Here is an 18,714-nt window from a genome sequence, read left to right on the forward strand (position 1 = left end):
TTTTAAAACTGAAAAAGGTCTTAAAGTTAGCCTACAACCAAGTCCCTCTTTTTGTCTTAATGCCAGAGAGGTCTAGTAACTCACCATAGATCACATAGCGCATAACATTTTGAGGGGTGGGAACAGAATGCTAAGTCTGACTTTGCAATGTCTTTGATCCTCAATTTGAATTTCACCATGATTTTATGAAGGAAGCATGAGAACTTCCTTCATAAAACTTCCTTCTTTTCTGGAAGAGTTCTCATGCTCTATGTCCCTAATACTAAGAGAAGACTTACTTGGGTCAATGAAATCATAAAATTAGTCAAACTTACTGTTGGTATGGGAGTCCAGTCCTTGGTAACATGATTTTTATTCTCTTGCCTACTCCTTGGTGTGGTCTAGGTTTTAGACTGAACTCGCTGCTCGCTGTCATGGCTGTGATTTGGAGAGTGGGAATGACCTGCAGTTAGTGAACTGCATGGTGCAGGCACCAATGCAGCTCAGAAACTGCACATTCATCGCTGTCAGAGGGCAATGTTTTTTCTACTCACTGGTGCTGAGTCCTCTGCCTGTTTGCTGACAACCTGCTCCATACCTCGAGGTGAACATGTCCCTGAAAAATCATGTGGAATCTCCACTCTTGATAAAATGATAGAAAACTCGTGTTACTGACAGTTTTCTAGAGCAGTGCCTAAGAACAGGGCACCATCAGAGAGACCCACACATACCAACTTGAAAATAAGAGTTAGCCACAAAGCAGTTAATTCAAAGAACGATAAATGTCTGAATTCTTTCTAACGACCAGTTGCACAAGATCTAATTATTCTTTGTTGACTGATTTCAAACCAACTTGGTTATATAGACTTGATAATGAGATTTTAAAAACAACAATAATAGTTTTTCTTGTATATAATCCCCCATAATGGCAGAAAGCAAAGAGGAACTAAAGAGCCTCTTGGTGAAGGTGAAAGAGATGAGCAAAAAAGCTGGCTTAAAACTCAACATTCAAAAAACTAAGATCATGGCATCCAGTCCCATCACTTCATGGCAAATAGATGGGAAAAAATGGAAACAGTGACAAAATTTATTTTCTTGGGCTCCAAAATCACTGTGGAGAATGACTGCAGCCATTAAATTAAAAGACTCTTGCTCCGTGGAAGAAAAGCTATGGCAAACCTAGACAGCATATTAAAAAGCAGAGACATCACTTTGCTGACAAAGGTCCATATAGTCAAAACTATGGTTTTTCTGATAGTCATGTACAGTTGAGAGAGCTGGGCCATAAAGAAGGTTGAGTGCCGAAGAATTGATGCTTTGAATCTGGTGCTAAAGAAGACTCCTGAGAGCTCCCTGGACCTCAAGGAAATCAAACCAGTCAATCCTAAAGGAAACAAACCCTTGAATATTCATTGGAAGGACTGATGCAGGAAGCTGGAGCTCCAATACTTTGGCCACCTGATGTGAAGAGCCGACTCACTGAAAAAGACCCTGATTCTGGGAAGATCGGGGGCAGGAGGAGAAGGGGTCAGCAGAGGATGAGATAGTTGGATGGCATCACTGACTCAGTGAACATGAGTTTGAGCAAGCTTATTTTCTTCTGATGGCAAGTTGGTTGGTGATGAAGTAGGAGGACTTACTTGGCCCCCAGATCCTCCACTCTGTCAGTGTTTCACAGTGAACAAAGCCAATTCCCTTTAACCTCAGTTTTCTTATCTGTCAAATGGGAGAATGAATATAATTCATAGGTTTTGCAAAGCTGTTCCATTTTACTGTATTTTGTTATGCTAGAATTTAATAATAACTTCTATCTTTTCATGTTTGAACTCCAGTGCTTAGGACAGGTCACAGAAAGGAAGAAACTTATAAGATCTGTGAAGATGATACCAATTAAATATAAAATATTGGTTTCATAATGGAGTGCATTGTTACTTTGGAAATGCAAAGGAGACAGAACTGTGGAAAGAACATCCTTAATTGGCTTAGAATGAGAGGGTGCTGAGACTGGTGATTCATTTCACTTCCTCTTGACTTGTGAAGATCTGAACGCTCTGGTTCACAGCTATATTAAGTTACACGTATTCTCCTTCCTGCCATAGTTAGACTCTTTATCTTGCCTCCTCTCTGTCCTCACTTGGCCCCACTTACTCTTTTATGTCTTAGTGGCGAGCATGGCGTAATTTAGAGCTAGACCACCAGGATTTGAATCCCAGCTTCACCACTTATAAGCAACGTAACCTTGGACAAACTTACCAAGTTTTGCACATCACAGTTTCCTCACCCAGAAAAAGGGGACAATAATAAAAGCTATCTTGTGTGGGTTGCCGGGAGGATGAAATGAGTTGATATACGTAAAGTGCTTAGAGTCATGCATGTAGCACATGGTAACCTTATATAATTATTTACTATAATCAATGAATTATACATATTTTATTGCTATACAGTAAGTCCCCTATATACAAATGAGTTCCTTTCCAAGAGCGCCTAAGTCCAGTTTGTTCATAAGTCCAACAAAGTTAACCTAGGTAACTAACATGATTGGCTATATAGTGTTATACTGTAATAAGCTTAGTACTTTTCACAAAAATAGCATGTAAAAAACACACACACAGAAAATAAAGAATTTTCAATCTTCAGTACCTTGAAAAGTACAACAGCTGGCATACAGGGGCTGGCATCGAGTGAACAGACAAGAAGAGTTACTGACTGGAGGACAGAGAGGAGGTGTGACATGGTGGAGCTGAAAGGTCATCAGGAGTAGGAGACAGAGGGCAAGCTGCAAGTTCACTCCCACCTGACACTGAAGAACACACATTTGCATCTTTGAAAGTTCTCAACATAAATGCTCCTATATAAGGGACTTAATGCATTTGTTACATTTTCCAAGTGTTGCTTTCTAGAATGCTGTCGTCCATTTTTCTGTACAAAATTGTACCTTGTACTCAGTAGAGTGCCCCAAAATGTTGCTGACTGATGGGTCCATCATGTTAGAAAGGATTCTTCTAAGGGGAATTACAATCTCCTATGTGATCTTTTGTCTTAGAAAAAGACTTTTGTCTTTATGCCTTCCTTTGCCTCCTATAAGATCTTTCGCCAAAGGGATAGAATTCTCCCTTCTCTGGGGACCTTTGGAAAAGGTGTCCTATAATTCACTGAGTCCTTAATCTATAAGAGGACTTGGCCATTGCATATGTTAAAAATGAAGAACTTGAGAATCAGACGTGGGAAAGAACTAGTCAAAGTCAATCAGGTGGTTGGTGGCAAAGTTCTGACAACAAGCCACATCCTGGCTCCTACTGGAGTTTTTGCTCCACTACACCACTGTCTTTGGACGGGAAATGTCCTGAAGACAGTAACTGAGCTAACTGTGGATGGGATTAATACCCATTAAAAAGGCCATAATACTTGGAACAAATTACAAATGCTTCCTTTGAGAGCTTAAAATTTTGATTATAGGTACCCCTTTATATCCAGGTGTTCCACACTAGCAGATTCAACCAACCACAAATCAAAAATACTTGTGGAAAAAAAAAAAAAAACCTCCAGAAAGTTCCCCAAAGCAAAACTTGAATTTGCTACTCACTGGTGATTATTTACATAGTATTTACAACTGTATCTGCAACTATTAACATAGCATTTGAATTTTAAGTAAATTAGAGATGATTTGAAGTCTATGAGAGGATGTGTGTAGATTATGTGCAAATACTACATCGTTGTATGATCTTGGTATCTATGGTCCTGAAACCAATGCCCTGCAGTAGAAAGGGACAACTGTACTATTATTTTTCAATGTGCAGGGATTTGGTTGATTCAGGAAAGGGTCAGTTCAGAAAAGGGCCAAAATCTAGGATAACAAATTGAATAATAATAAGTAGGCAATATGCTAAGTGCTTATTGTGGATGATCTCATTTAATTATCATGACAACACTTTTAAGAAGATTGTATTTATCATATCCCCATTTTGCAGATAATGAAACTGAAAATTATTGAGTAACACAAGCAGGACCTCACAGATTGTAAAGAGGGAATCCAGACTGTTTAACCCCAAAGTTCAAGGTCTAAATAAAGAAAGTGAAGTCACTTGGTTGTGTCAGATTCTTTGCAACCCCATGGACTGTAGCCCACAAGGCTCCTCCTTCCGTGCAATTGTCTAGGTAAGAGTACTGAAGTGGGTTGTCATTTCCTTCTCTAGGGGATCTCCCCGACCCAGGGACCGAATCCAGGTCTCCCACATTGTGGGCAGACACTTTACCATCTGAGCCACCAGGGAATCCCATATTATGTCAAGGGAGTGTGCAATTTCCTCGGTTCTGTTTCGTCACAACAAAAATTTGAGGCGATGGACCAGCATTACAGCCCTCGGACAGACTATGTCACAGCTCTCGGACAGATCAGTGTTACAGCTCCGTGTTACAGCTCAGTTTTATTTAGAAAATAAAGAAAAATACATCCTTGAGGTGTGAGGGCATGATGACCCAAAAGACATGAAGAGAAGAGAGAGAGAGTGAGAGAGGCAGAGAGAGACAGAAAGACCGAGAGAGACCAAGAGAGGGAGAGAGAGCGAGAGAGAGACCCTCGGTCCTTTGGCTTCTCTTATTATATGTTTTTTCTCTCCCCAGGCCTGCCGTATGTGAATTGGGCTAGCCAGGAATGCTGTTTGTTCTACATGAGGTCCTCACTCCAGTCCTCAGACCATCCTTTGTTTTATTTTCGGGGGCTTTTCCCTTCCTTGTCTTTTAGTCACCTTTCCTGGGTTCCCTTTTCCTATTCTAACTACCTAACATTCATCTGCTGAGACTTTGCTGTTTTTAAGATAAAATCATCTTCACAAGGTGAACGATCATATTTCAGTGATGTGGTTTACAATACAAAGAAAGAAAATGTATTAAAAATTTGAGTCTATGTAAAGGAGATCCAATCAGTCCATTCTAGAGGAGATCAGCCCTGGGTGTTCTTTGGAAGGAATGATGCTGAAGTTGAAACTCCAGTACTTTGGCCACCTCATGCGAAGAGTTGACTCATTGGAAAAGACTCTGATGCTGGGAGGGATTGGGGGCAGGAGGAGAAGGGGACAACAGAGGATGAGATGGCATCACCAACTTGATGGACGTAAGTCTGAGTGAACTCTGGGAGATGGTGATGGACAGGGAGGCCTGGCATGCTGCGATTCACGGGGTCGCAAAGAGTTGGACACGACTGAGCGACTGAACTGAACTGAACTGAAATCTTTATTAGAATGAAAGTGAAGCATAATCTGGGCAAAAAATGGACCTTAAAACACTTCATGAATCAGTCTAATACACTGGCACTGCTGCATTTTCATGATTGATTTATGGATTCTCATCACAAAGCAAAATAAAGAACCCTTTTCCTAAGGCCTAAATGGGTGAATGAATAACAGGGAAGAAAATAAAAGATACAGTGGATTTTATTAAATGCAATAGAATAAGAGGGACCACCACCTTCAAATAATTTTAAAAATTGTTTTAAAAATGAAAATTTCCTACTTGATTTGATTAGATTGGAACTTGGGTTCCCTTCCAAGGAAGTAGAGCAGGAAAAATTTGTGTTCCATTTTGTTCATTGTCTGTGGATGCTGGCCCTGCATTCTCTTGAAAGACATATTCATAAATGAACTCAGAGCCATCAGGACCTATGACTTCCTAGATCTTTCATAAGAAAGCTTGGAACTGAAGTGTGATCACACAAGGAAAAGCCCTTTCTATATTCTTCATCTACAGAGATGTGATTAGGGAAGTTAGCTTGCCGAGGTGATGGACAGAGTTTCTAGTTTTTTATGTTTCTTTGCCTGAGACAGGCCTGGAAAATCATCCTAGGTGGGTTAGAGGGAAATCACCCCACTCTGCTAGATTCTCTAATTTGTTGCTGTTCAGTTACTAAGTTTTGTTTGACTCTTTGCGACCCCATGGACTGCAGGACACCAGGCTTCCCTGTCCTCTACTATCTCCTGGAATTTGCTCAAACTCATATCCACTGAGTTGGTGATACCATCCAACCATCTCATTCTCTGTTGTCCCCTTCTCCTTTTCCTCCTGCCCCAAATCTTGCCCAGAATTAGAGTCTTTTCCAATGAATTGACTCTCTGTATCAGGTGACCAAAGTATTGGAGCTTCAGATTCAGCATCAATCCTTCCAGTGAATACTCAGAGTTGATTTTCTTTAGGATTGACTGGTTTGATCTCTTTGCTGTTGAAGGGACTCTCAAGAGTCTTCTCCAGCACCACAGTTCAGAAGCATCAATTCTTTGGCATTCAGCCTTCTTTATGGCCCAACTCTCTCATCTGTACATGACTATTGGAAAAACCATAGCTTTGAATATACAAACCACTTTCACATCTGAAAAGTGATGTCTCTGCTTTTAATGTGCCATTGAGGTTTGTCATAGCTTTTATTCCAAGGAGCAATTTTGACTATGAGCCAAAAGGTACTTACTAAATTCTTACCTCTCTACAAGATGTAGAGGACACTTCAAACCAAAGCAATAATCTAGTTAACTGTCCAAAATACAGTGAGTTTTGTCTTTTTTTTCTTTTTCATGTATTTATTTGGATTAAAAAATTTTATAGGTGGAGTGGGGATTTTATTTGTCACCTTGATCTAACTTTGATGAATGCTGATTTCACTTGGCAAAACCTCAGAAATGAGCCATTAACTCCTACTGGAACATTTCCAGTGATGAAGAAATCAGCCTCTCAGTTGACAGCCCATTCCATCTTTGGATAAATCTAATTTGAAGAAAGATAGTTTTCTAGCACATCTCTCACTAATATAAATTAATATGTTAAGAATCTCAACTGAGACAATCTACTCATTTTGTACGACCGAACTAAAGAATGTAACCTCCGTTCTGTTGTTGAGTCCATGCGTTGTGAAACCTGGCACTGACTAGAGCACTCTTAAATTAGATCATTTGGGTGGAAGACATATGTATAGTAAAAACCAGGAAACTAATTTTCAGTCCTTTCATATTTTGAAATAGACTCTATTTCGTATCTTGGTGTCTAACCAAATCATTACCAGGAACATTTCTATGAGGGACAGGTGTATCTGAGGAATGTCTCACTGGTATACTTCTTCTGAAGAGACTTGACCTTCAAACACAGGTGGTCTCCTCATCTTTAACAAAGTCACAAGGAATCTTGCTAATGCGTATTTAAGATGGACAGCTTCAAAAGTGTGAGACAGAGAGGATCCCACCCCAGGAATGACAAAAGATCCTTAATGATAACATAGTATTGTGAATCTATCTTGACAATGACCATGTATTATGGTCTTCCTTGGTGGCTCATCTGGTAAAGAATCCACCTGCAATGCAGAGACCTGGGTTTGATCCCTGGGTTGGGAATATCTGGGTTTGATCCCTGGGTTGGGAAGATCTCCTGGAGAAGGGAATGGCTACCCCCTCCAGTATTCTAGACTGGAGAATTCCATGAACTGTATAGTCCATGGCATCACAAAGAGTCAGACATGACTGAGCGGCTAAGCACACAATGTATTATGGTCTTCCTGGGGAGGGAGATGGATTGCCATATGAGAATTCCAAGTCAAACTTTTACAAAGTTTACAACCCACCATTCTCCCAGCTCACCCTTCTCCAAATCCCCCATTTTGGGGAGGAAAGACTCTTCCTTTCTTGAGGACCCAGTCGCCCAAGACATGGTGAGGGGATGAGAATGATAACTGCTTCTTGACTTTTTGCCCAGAAGCCCGTAGTTTTAGATGATGCTTATACCCACACATAAAACAACAGATTACTTTTAAAGACTGAGATGGTGACCTTTAGGCTGAAATCATCATAATTGTATCATTCTACACTAGATTATTACAGATGAAATTGGTACTCCTGACTCTGAAAATGTGGCACGGGAGCTAGCTAATTGATCTGATGAAAAAGACAAGTGACACAGCCCTCGATCTCATTTGACCTCCTAGAGGGCGTAGAAATAGCAGTAATTTTACAAGATAATGTCAAGAAGGTAAAGGATTCTCCCTTAGCAATTGTTTGAATAGGAATGATTTCCCTCCCAAGACTCTTCAAAACCTGTCCCTCTTACCTGAAAAAGGTGGTCTAAATATTTTTATTATTCTGAATCTTATTAGAGCAATAAAACTCAAGAATAACCTGAGGCTACAAAGGAATAATTCCTTCAAAAACCAGAGACCACTTGGTTCAGTGTTAAATGTATCTCCCCTCTGCATCTACATAAGAAATAGTGCGCTTCAGCACATTCTGAACATTTCCCAAAATAGACAAAAGCATTTTTTTTCTCATTACTTAATCCCAGAATCCAACATCTTAATAGATTTTTCATTCATTTACCTAGACTCCTCCGCTTTGCTGAAACTCCTCCTTATTTTAGTTCACTCATTATAACTCCAATAGTTTATAGAAAGAAGAAATATTTCAAAGTTTGTGACACACTTTTCCTGAAATCTCTTAAGCCTTCAGTTAGCTTTGATTTTCTTTATAAAGGATAGAGAAAACTGAGTGAAATTCTGAACAGATATAAGAACCAATTGTACTCAGGCAAAGGATTATATAAAGGTTTCTTTGTGTGACAAATCCTTGTTTTTATGTGGTTACTGAACATAATAAAAGTAACATTAAATGAATGGTTTGAAATATTCAGCACAGAACTTAGTTCATAGCAAGCACTATCTATGGGCTTCGGGTGTGTACTCGATTAGTATATATACCTTACAAGGTTATGAATTTATGAAAGTCGTGACCCTAGTACCCTAAGATATAAGACACATTAAGATTGCTCCTTACACCACTGTTTTTAATGAAGTAGTTTCTCTAAAGAAGCTGTAGAAGTGTAAGATTTATTTAAAGTGAGGATGCAGCCTCACCCAGAATTGGATTGGCATAGAATTCATCAGAAGGAAAGAGAAAAAATAACTATTGCATTTACTCAGACATCTATTATATGTGTATTACATCATCTGATTTTTACAACATTCCAGTGAAGGGGAGGTGGTATGATCACCATCATCTCACTGAGATCAAACACCTTTTCCTCCATCACCTAGCCAGTATCTAGCAGGAATTGGGTTCAAGTCATGTCTACTCAGTAAACAAGCTTATGTTCTTTCCTCTGTCTTTTAACAAAGACTTGTGAGCTTCCCTGGTAGCTCAGATGGTAAAAAGTCTGCATGCAATGTGGGAGACCTGGGTTTGATCCTGGATTGGGAAGATTCCCTGGAGAAGGAAACAGCAACCCACTCCAGTATTCTTGCCTAGAGAATCCCCATGGACAAAGGAGCCTGGTGGGCTACAGCCCATGGGGTTGCAAAGAGTCGGACGTGACTGAGCAACTTTTACTCACTCAAAAACTTGTGAAATAAATGAAACTTTTGCATGTGCACAGGGGTGTTCATCTATCAACTTGTTATTATCCAATAATGATCTGTAAGTTAATCAAGTTTCCACTGCACCTACATCTATTTTCAAAGTGGGATTTGAACCAATGTCTGTTTGACCCCCTAGCCTGAGGCCTTGGAAGACATTCCTTTTGGAGACATTCCTTCTAGGCTTATCTGAGACCATGTGGACCTTGTTTATGGACCCAAGACCTTCTGACGTGATCTGATCTCTGAAGGCATGAAGGAAGTGACTAAGCAAGCCCAAGTTTCAAAGTACAGCCAAGAATGGAGAAATGTGACTGGCAACTCAGGACAACAGAATCCCAGAAGGATTTTCTCAAAATGTAGGTCCCTGATGGGCAGGCGCTTACATTTTAAACAAAACCTTCAAGTTTGAAAACTATTAGCCTAGGACAAAGGCTTTTTATTGCTTAAATTTGTAAGGGTGATAAAGGAGGCCTTGATTTCTCAAAAAAAAAATTTCAGAATTTAACAGGAATACACTGGCATTGAAAGAAGGAAGGAAATCTAAATTGCCATCAATATGGTTTGATTTTTAACAGCACACTAAACATCAAAACATAAATTTTCAATCAATTTTGAAGTGTGCACTAAACATATTTTAATCTTTATTCAAAATAAGGAAGTTGCCTCATTCTGAGGTGGTCCTGATGTTTTGTAACATCAAGTTGAGTGAAGTCATTCCAGTTAACTATTTCCATGTGATTTAAGCAGTCTTTCTTTGGCCTGGAAACCAAAGTAATTGTAGTTAATTGCCTTCCTCATCTAAGTTTCACTCAGAGCCTTGTCCCAGAAGAGAAATAAGGGGTAGAGGCTAAGAAATATCGCCTTTCTATAAGTGTTCTGGGATTAAGATCCTCAAATATAAAGAACACTCACAAATCAATAAGACAGAAATGAGCATCACAATAAAAGAAGACAATTAAGACGAACATTCAAGTCACATAATTAAGACAAATGTAAAGATCAGAAAAGAATATAAAGACCAAAACATAAAACACATATACAGAAAGACATTCAAACTCAAAAATAATTTTTTTAAATACGGCAGGAAGATGCTCCTTGTATCTTATCAAGTCGGCAATTTTTAGAAAGTATAGGCACAATTTTTGAGGGTTATTTCAGAATGCACATTGAGTATTTTAAAATGTGCATTATCTTATACCCATTTTTATGATTTTATCCCAAGAAAATAATTAAACATGGATGTATGATTTAACTCTGACCCTGGTAATGGCTATGCAATTTATGATTTGTAATAGTTAAAAACTGAGGGAACAAAAGCAAACGTAGCTAAAATATGCACTGGAATAGTACAGTTACAAAAAATATTTTGTAACTAAACATTTATTACTGTGGGGAGAAGTTCAAGTGAAGAATGCTTAACACTGTCTTACAAGGCATGATGTATAAATGGCCCTGTTTTAATAGAAGCATTGCACGGGTAAGTGTAAAGAACCACACTCATAGAGACTAGCATGACACATGACAAAATATTAACACTGGGCATTGCGGATAGAGATCACAAGAGATGTCATTTTCTTCGTTTCGCCTTATATGCTTGATATAAGCTTTTGCTAGGGCAAACGCATTACCTTTTTTAGGAAAAAAATTCATATATAATAGAAGACAAAACCCAATATGATTGACAGTATGTGACAAACGCCATGATTCCTACTTCTCTTTATCACAGTTCTAATTTTTTTTTGCCCCTGAGATCTGTAAGCTCCCGTTAGGAAATTTTAGCCGGAAATTAAAGATGGGCAGAGAATTCTTCAGTTGAGGGGACCTTAGATGACTGGATAAGGGCTCTACCCCCATTCTGGAGTCTTCCCGGAAATCTCACGTGGTTGCCGCGGAGTGAAGATGTTGAAAATCACTACTTCTAACCCGGCCGCGATCTAAGCCTGGGGTCACATGACTTGTCACCCCTGTGATTTCTGAGTGACTGGAGCTGCTATTTATAATTACAGGGAGAAAACGGATGTAAACTGGGCAAACCAGGACACGTGTTCATCAAGACCTTCGGGAATTCACAGCCTCAAAGCACTGACTGCTGAAAGCTACCAGGAGCTGCCCAACTATCTCATTTCACAGATGAGAAAACCTGAGGACAGAGAAGGAAAGTGTGCTGTTCAAACTTAGTTAAGACACAGGAGTCATGAGCATACTTTCTGAAGCTTAACTCGGAAGATTTCTCTGTGTGGACATCCCATGAACCACCATGAGATGACATGGCAGGGAGTAAGCAGAACATTACAATCTTCTCTCCTGAAACTCCACTGTCAAGAGTCAGACCAAAAGCAACCCATGTCTTTTGGCTCTTAGGATTCACAACATATAGCCTGAGGCCAGTTGCAGGGGTGAGGCAATTTCCTCAAAGATTCTCCTTATTAACCTGAGTCTTCAGTACTCTTGCCTGGAAAATCCCATGGACGGAGGAGCCTGGTAGGCTGCAGTCCATGGGGTCACGAAGAGTTGGACACGACTGAGCGACTTCACTGTCACTTTTCACTTTCATGCGTTGGAGAAGGAAATGGCAACCCACTCCAGTGTTCTTGCCAGGAGAATCCCAGGGACGGGGGAGCCTGGTGGGCTGCCGTCTATGGGGTCGCACAGAGTCGGACACGACTGAAGTAACTTAGCAGCAGCAGTAGCAGTCAGTCACTCAACAAGTATTTATGCAACACTGGGAGGTGGGTAAAAGTCCCACTTCACACACAGCTTGGTACATATGCTAATTTTTACAAGCTAATGTAACCAAGAAGTGTCTGGATGATATTTCAAAGCGTTTTTTCACGTTCTCCAATTCACAAATAAAGGTGGAAAGGAGAACAGTTTCCCTTATTCAAATAACCATATATTGTTCAAACAGAATGAAGCCTTTTCTTCCTACAGAATTTCCAAGATAAAAATCATTGTTTCCATTTCCAGTTTTTCTCTCAGAAAATATACTTTTATGGTCCAAACTTGCTCCCAAACAGCAGGGTAGGGCAGTGGGAAGAGAAAACACTTTGGAGTCACAAATACAGTAAATATTTCAACAAATCTAAGATGCACAATTTTTACCCTACCTTTTAACACTGAAATCAGAAAGTTACCTTAACTGTCAGTGGAGACTTAAAATCTTGAATTCTTCCAGGGAGGTTTGTGATTGCTGCTACTGGTCACTAGGGGGCGATACGAACCCAGTGACGTGAAAGTCTCTCGGTCGTGTCCGACTCTTCGCGACCCCTTGGACTATACAGTCCATGAATTCTCCAGGCCAGAATACTGGAGTGGGTAGTCTTTCCCTTCTCCAGGGGATCGTCCCAACCCAGGGACTGAACCCAGGTCTCCCGCATGGCAGGCAGATTCTTTATCAGCTGAGCCACTAAGGAAGCCCCAAAATACTGGAGTGGGTAGCCTATCCCTTCTCCAGCAGATCTTCCTGACCCAGGAATCGAACCCAGGAATCCTGCATTGCAGGCAGAGACCACTTTAAATTCTCTGCCTGACTTTTTTTAAAGATGATATTCAGAGTGTGAACTCAGGTGGCAAAACCATGTGCATTCCATTTTGGAGTTCAATTTCTTGGAGAGGATTTTTATTTGTTTGTTTTTTCATCTAACCAATACCCAGGGAGAAGCATGTGAATTTCCTTGTTTACTCTGTCTATTGGGTGGTTTTTCTTAGTGCTGCACAGAAACCAAACACCTCACAGTCGATGGTACCTTAGAGTGGATAAAATATGGCAACCAAATTCTGAGGTCTATAACTTCTACTTAACCTCTAAGAGGTTCAGTTTTCTCTTACAAAAGTAAGTGAGATAGTAATGTTTCCCTGGGGATGCAATAGGCCAGTATACCGAAACGCTGGCCACAGAGTAGACGGATACTGATGCTATGCTCTAACTCTGGAGTCCTGTGAATTTGAAGCCTCTGCTTTTATTTTGGTAAGGCTTCTGGGACCCTTTCTTACCTGACCTCTCTCCCAAATCCCTGCCCTGAGCTTTCCACTTCATCCAAAGTTCAAAGAGAAGAGAATGAAGATGGCACAGGATTGCCTTCTCCAGACAAGGGCCTGGGGGAGCAGATCCTCAGGGCTCCTGGGAGGGGCAGTGTCCTGACCAGACCAGGGCACTGGCTTTGGGGTCACAGTGAGCTCAGATTGCAGTCCCTATACTGACAGCTTGAGTTTGGGTGGGCTACTGAATCATTTCTCCATGCCCCCATTTCATCAAGTATAAAAGGAGGCTCTTTATAACATCCATTGGGTTGGCCAAAAAGTTCGTTTGGGTTTTTCTGTAACATCTTATGAAAAACCTGAATGAACTCTGGCCAACCCAATATTTCTTACTGTCATTGTTAGTCAGTCTGTGCTCATAGCTTAGAAATTGTTGTTGTGTAGTCGCTAAGTCCTGTTTGACTCTTGGTGACTGTAGCCTGCCAGGCCCCTCTGTCCATGGGATTTCCCAGCACGACTACTGAAGTGGGCTGCCATTTCCTTCTCTAGGGGATCTTCCTGACCCTGGAATCGAACCTGCGTCTCCTGCTTGGCAGGCAGATTCTTAACCACTGAGCCACCAGGAAAGCACATAATTTAGAATGGTACCTGTTGTTGTTCAGTTGCTAGTCATGTTTGACCCCATGAACTGCACTTCTTGTTTTTGTGACCCCATGAACTGTAACCTGCCAGGCTCTTTTGTCCATGGGACTTCCCAGGCAGGAATACTGGAGCAGGTTGCCATTTTCTTCTCCAGGGTGAAATAACCACTGGTTACTACTTTTGATATATCCTCTGCTCAGCAGTAGTGTTGCCCCCGGAGAGGGTCTCTGAGCAGGAGTCAACGAGGACTGTCTCTGTGACACGAGGGGAGTGAGCACTATCCTGTGTGCCTCGATTGCCAGCCCCTGGGAGCCCATGTGATGCAGAGCATGTGCTAGATGGTGTAAGACTGGACTATCAGTGACCTAATCCCCACGTGTCTGTTCAGGAGCAGATGCTGTCCCTTGCTTCTCCTAGAAGAACCTCCCTGGTCACAGAAAGCAACCTCTGATACATAGTGCCTCCTCTACATCCAATACCCCTCCAACTCCAGTGCCTGCAGGTGAGCACCAGACACTATTGAATACAATACATTAGAAATGATCTCTAGTCTGTAGGGGTCAGGTCATCAGTGAAGCAAGTACATCTTTAGCAAGAATGAATAAAAGAGTTTTTACACAGCTCTGGACACAGCCTAATTGAGAAGATTCTTTGTAAGACCACCCTGCCTTTCCTAGCTCCTTCAATGGAGAAGCCAGGATAGAAAATGCCTTTAATTATATTACTAACAAGAAAAATCCACCTGCAATGGTGGGGGCGGGGGGAGGGTTGTTGAATAGGCAAAGTATTTCTTTTCCTTTTGTTTTGTTAGTACATAGACACAATACATTCAAACTGTGAATCGCAGGTGAAGATCTTAATTCTGGAGTTTGCAACTTTCAGATAGTTATCAAAGAGACTCACTGGGAATAATGCATGTGCTTGGAAGTGTGAATTCTCCAAACCCAGCAAAGTAGACTCTCCCAGGCAGCTGAGCAAACTTGCAAAAAATTGCTCATTGGAGCTTTGCAGAGTATCGAATCAAACTCCTGAAATTTGCTTGCAAATCCCCTGCTGTTCTTGCCGGAGGCTCCTGCAGATGCTAAGCACCTCCTGTGCTCAGCCAAGGAAGGTCTGTCAGCTTCCATCAGTGCAAACGAGCAGCCTAGTTACCCAGGGACAGCACCCACTCATGGTTTGGTGCTGGGGGGAGGGGAGAAGGGGCGTGAAACTAAGTCATCATCAATACGGTAATGGTGGCCACTTTTGAGCAGTTGATCTCATCGAGGCATTGCCTGGAGCATTTCATCCTAAATTATCAGGGCGGCGTGTCCATCAGCCTCATTGTACAGAGAGGATCTCCTGCTCAGAGACTCCTTCACTTACTGAGGGTCACACAGCAAGGAAGTGGCAGAGGTGGAACTGGAACCCAATTCTGAATCCAGTACCACGTACTATGCGTACACCGGGGGACTCTGAGCAGCCGACAACTGGGAGAATGGGAGAACAGGTGTCCACATCTAACAAAGACAGTGTCTATCACTAACACTTGCGTTAGGTTATTGGGTGTCCCCATATCGTAGGTTACAAGGGTAGCAGATTCACCTAAAATCAAAGGCAAGTGGGTGCTAACGTCACTTGGGTTAATAATCTCAAAGTGGAAGGAACTCCTTTGTTCTTTCCATCATCTTTTCCATAAAGAGCAAACTTGACGCTCTCTTTATCTAACCAGCATCTCCTTTCATGGCCTTCGGTCTACTCATGATTTTCAAAGAGAAAAAAGAAAAGACAGTACCAAACCAAACAAACACACAACAGACACACCAACCAAAACCGCAGCCCCTGGGCTCTCTCTCTAGTCCCGTGAACATTTACGACAATTTATTTCAGAAAAAGAGCCACTGTGGAGACCCAGCTCTACCTTGTGCTCCAGGCTGGAGTCTTTAAACATCAGTGAGAATGGCTTGATATGCTCTCTTCTCAATTTATCACCACTCCGCAAGTCGATGGTATGTTCTATTCTCTTGTTAATTTCCTCAGGCCCAGACTGGACATGCAAAGCTTGTGCAAGATGGTTTGGAAGTAGATTTATTGAATTTCTTGTTAGGGCAGCCAGAGTCTAGGGGGAAAGCACATGCAAACACAATAAACCTGCTAGTCCCCTTTGGATTAAAAAGAAAGGCAATGTGTTCAGATTAGGTTGCATCGCAAACAGTAATAGCATTCCATGCAGTTGTATTCAGTGAAACCTACAGAAGTCGATAAGTTAGCATTTGGTTCCCAGAAACACAACCTGGAAAAACAATATATCAAGGGGGACATTTCCCTCTCCTCTGTGTAGGTGCACTGAATTCCTTCAGTTCAGGTGTAGGGAGAGCAAATGTTAACCAAGAGCCTTCTCTAACCAGGCACATCCCTGGTTTGAGAGAAAGAAAACCAATACAAATAACAGAAGGGAAAACAGAGCTGAAAAGCCCACAGAAATGATCCTCTCCAACCAAGTAGCTTCCACATTTTCATGTGGTCTTTCCTTGAATGGTGGTGGAGAGACTTGGGGACGAATGGCTTGCAAATTTTTTTTTTTAGCATTTCTCATGGACAGTCAAATAAGCCAGAATCTGCTACTTAAGCTTGATGATTGTTAGACCTTGTACACTTGATGAATGTTTTTCCCCATAGACTGTTATATATCTATATTTTTGTATAGATATATGTGTTTGATTTCCTTTAGGCAAAAATGCAAGCAGTTGCAGCCTCTCACCGTTTCACAGGATTAAACAGCAGGAGGTGGGGAAAGGCACAACCACCATGGTTGATCACTGGGTGTGGCCACATGGACACAGAAATAGCACTGGCTTAGGAAGACCCAGCAGATTTGGCAGAGGGGACTCTGTCTCCTGGCATCTTAACTGCAGGTGACAAGATCAACCAGTAGGATCCAGTCAAATGCAACACCGACTCACAGCTCCAATTTCAACTTCTTTGACCCAAAACATTAGAGTTGGAGCTCGAGGACAACAAGGCTCATCTCCTCCCCCAAAAGATCTCTTGAGAAGACGTGGAGGATGCAGTACCTCTGTAGAGGGGAAGAGAAAGCTCTGCCTCCGAACACACTCACTGCATCTTCTTTTCTCTGCCAGCCTCTCATCTTGGCCAGTGTTAGACCATAGGCTAGACTGAGATAAGATGATGCAGTCATGAAATAACAGCCTGTGAGAGCTGATAGAACACCTTGGAGGCCCTCCTGCCTGAATCCTTCATATACCCATGTTGTGGTTGTTGTTCAGTCGCTTAGTCATGTCTGACTCTTTGTGACCTCATGAACTACAGCACGCCAGGCTCCCCTGTCCTTCACTATGTTCTGGAGTTGGCTCAAACTCATGTGCATTGAGTTGGTGATGCCATTCAACCAATCTCATCCTCTATCACCTCCTTCTCTTGCCCTCAATCTTTCTCAGCGTCAGGGTTTTTTCCAAGGAATTGGCTCTTTGCATCAGGTGACCAAAGTACTGGAGCTTCATGAGCCTCAAAGAATTATACTCATGAGCCATCAGCTTCTCTGCAGCCAGGTCAGACTCTCTGACTGTGGAGCCAGAGTTGGGGGCTTTGATCTCGTGGAGCCCAGTAGCCCATTCCATGAGTATTCCTCTCTATGACACTGTTGGACTCTTCCTTTTAATCTTCATGGAGATACTCAACATAACCTAAATTCATAGTCTCTAAAGAATTCTAGAGCAGGGCTTTATCACTGGTAGAATTTACTGAAAACCTTTTCTCCAGCCTCACGACAAAAGATGGAGTCACAGGTGCCAACACGAGCAAGTACAGTATATCCTCTGAGGATTCTGAAGCTAATTTGAGCACTGAGTGCCAAGGAGGCAACCACAGAGAAAGAAACAAATGTCAGGTGGAGGTACGGCAGGATGAGCAGTGAGGAGGAGTGCCGGATCCAAGAGAAGGAAGCAGGTACCAGTGTTTTAGAAAACCGAACAGCAGGGTTCATACTGGGGCAGGGGGTTTGAGCTCTGGGGTTAAATGTTTTTAGAACAGCATCTCAGAAGGTGAATGAGACTGGAGCCTACCCTCTGTGGATCTCCTATCGGCTTCTCGGGCAGAAATTCTCTCCACTGTTTGGAAATGTCAGAATTCAGTCTTCTATCCCAGAGAGGAGGTGGGAAACTATGCTCCTCACGGCAGACCCAAAACACAAACTGAGGTGTGCCCAGTACCATTGGGAACATAATTTTCCAAACTCCATTCCAGGTCTATGAATTTGGGCAAATTGTTTAAACCCTGTGGGACTTCCCTAGCAGTTCAGCAGCATTTAAGATGGTTAAGGCTCCATGCTCAGCTACAGAGGACATGGGTTCAATCTCTGGTTGGGGAGCTAAGATCCTGTATGCTTTGATGTGTGGGAAAAAAAAATGATCGAAGCCCAGATGAAAATCAGAGTTCCTTCTGAACTCAAGTTTCTGAACATAGGGTCTTGCTGAGAGTCTCGGGATTTTGTAAACTTCATTTGGATGGGGTAGGAGAATATAAACCCTCTCAAACTCATCATTTGGTTTATGACCAGAAGACTGTTCTTTCGGAATCATGTTTATCTGTGTACATACTAACAATGTGCATTTTTCTTTTTAAAATAGGTCCTATGGCTTCAAGCGAAGAGTTGACTCATTGGAAAAGACTCTGATGCTGGGAGGGATTGGGGGCAGGAGGAGAAGGGGACGACAGAGGATGAGATGGCTGGATGGCATCAC

At 41.8% G+C, this 18,714-nt stretch overlaps 1 protein-coding gene across 6 annotated transcripts in view; it reads right to left on the reverse strand.

Moving 5' to 3' along the window:
- Positions 1-18,714, reverse strand: part of ADCY8 (adenylate cyclase 8) — a 227,919-nt gene that overhangs the window by 71,482 nt on the left and 137,723 nt on the right. For 4 of the 6 annotated variants that reach the window (XR_015140304.1, XR_015140305.1, XM_086335569.1 and 1 more), the window contains exon 8: positions 15,876-16,073. The exons of the other annotated variants lie outside the window; for them this stretch is intronic. Coding sequence is in view for 2 of the 4 variants with exons in the window: in XM_086335569.1 (XP_086191695.1) it covers positions 15,876-16,073 (198 nt within the window). In the remaining 2 variants the exon portion in view is untranslated. The remainder of the gene's footprint in view (positions 1-15,875; positions 16,074-18,714) is intronic. 6 annotated transcript variants of the gene reach the window in all.

The sequence above is a fragment of the Bos grunniens genome, chromosome 14 (assembly GCF_055505025.1).
Source record: "Bos grunniens cultivar Pamir isolate PY7600 chromosome 14, Bosgru_T2T1.0, whole genome shotgun sequence".
Taxonomy (NCBI): Eukaryota; Metazoa; Chordata; class Mammalia; order Artiodactyla; family Bovidae; genus Bos; species Bos grunniens.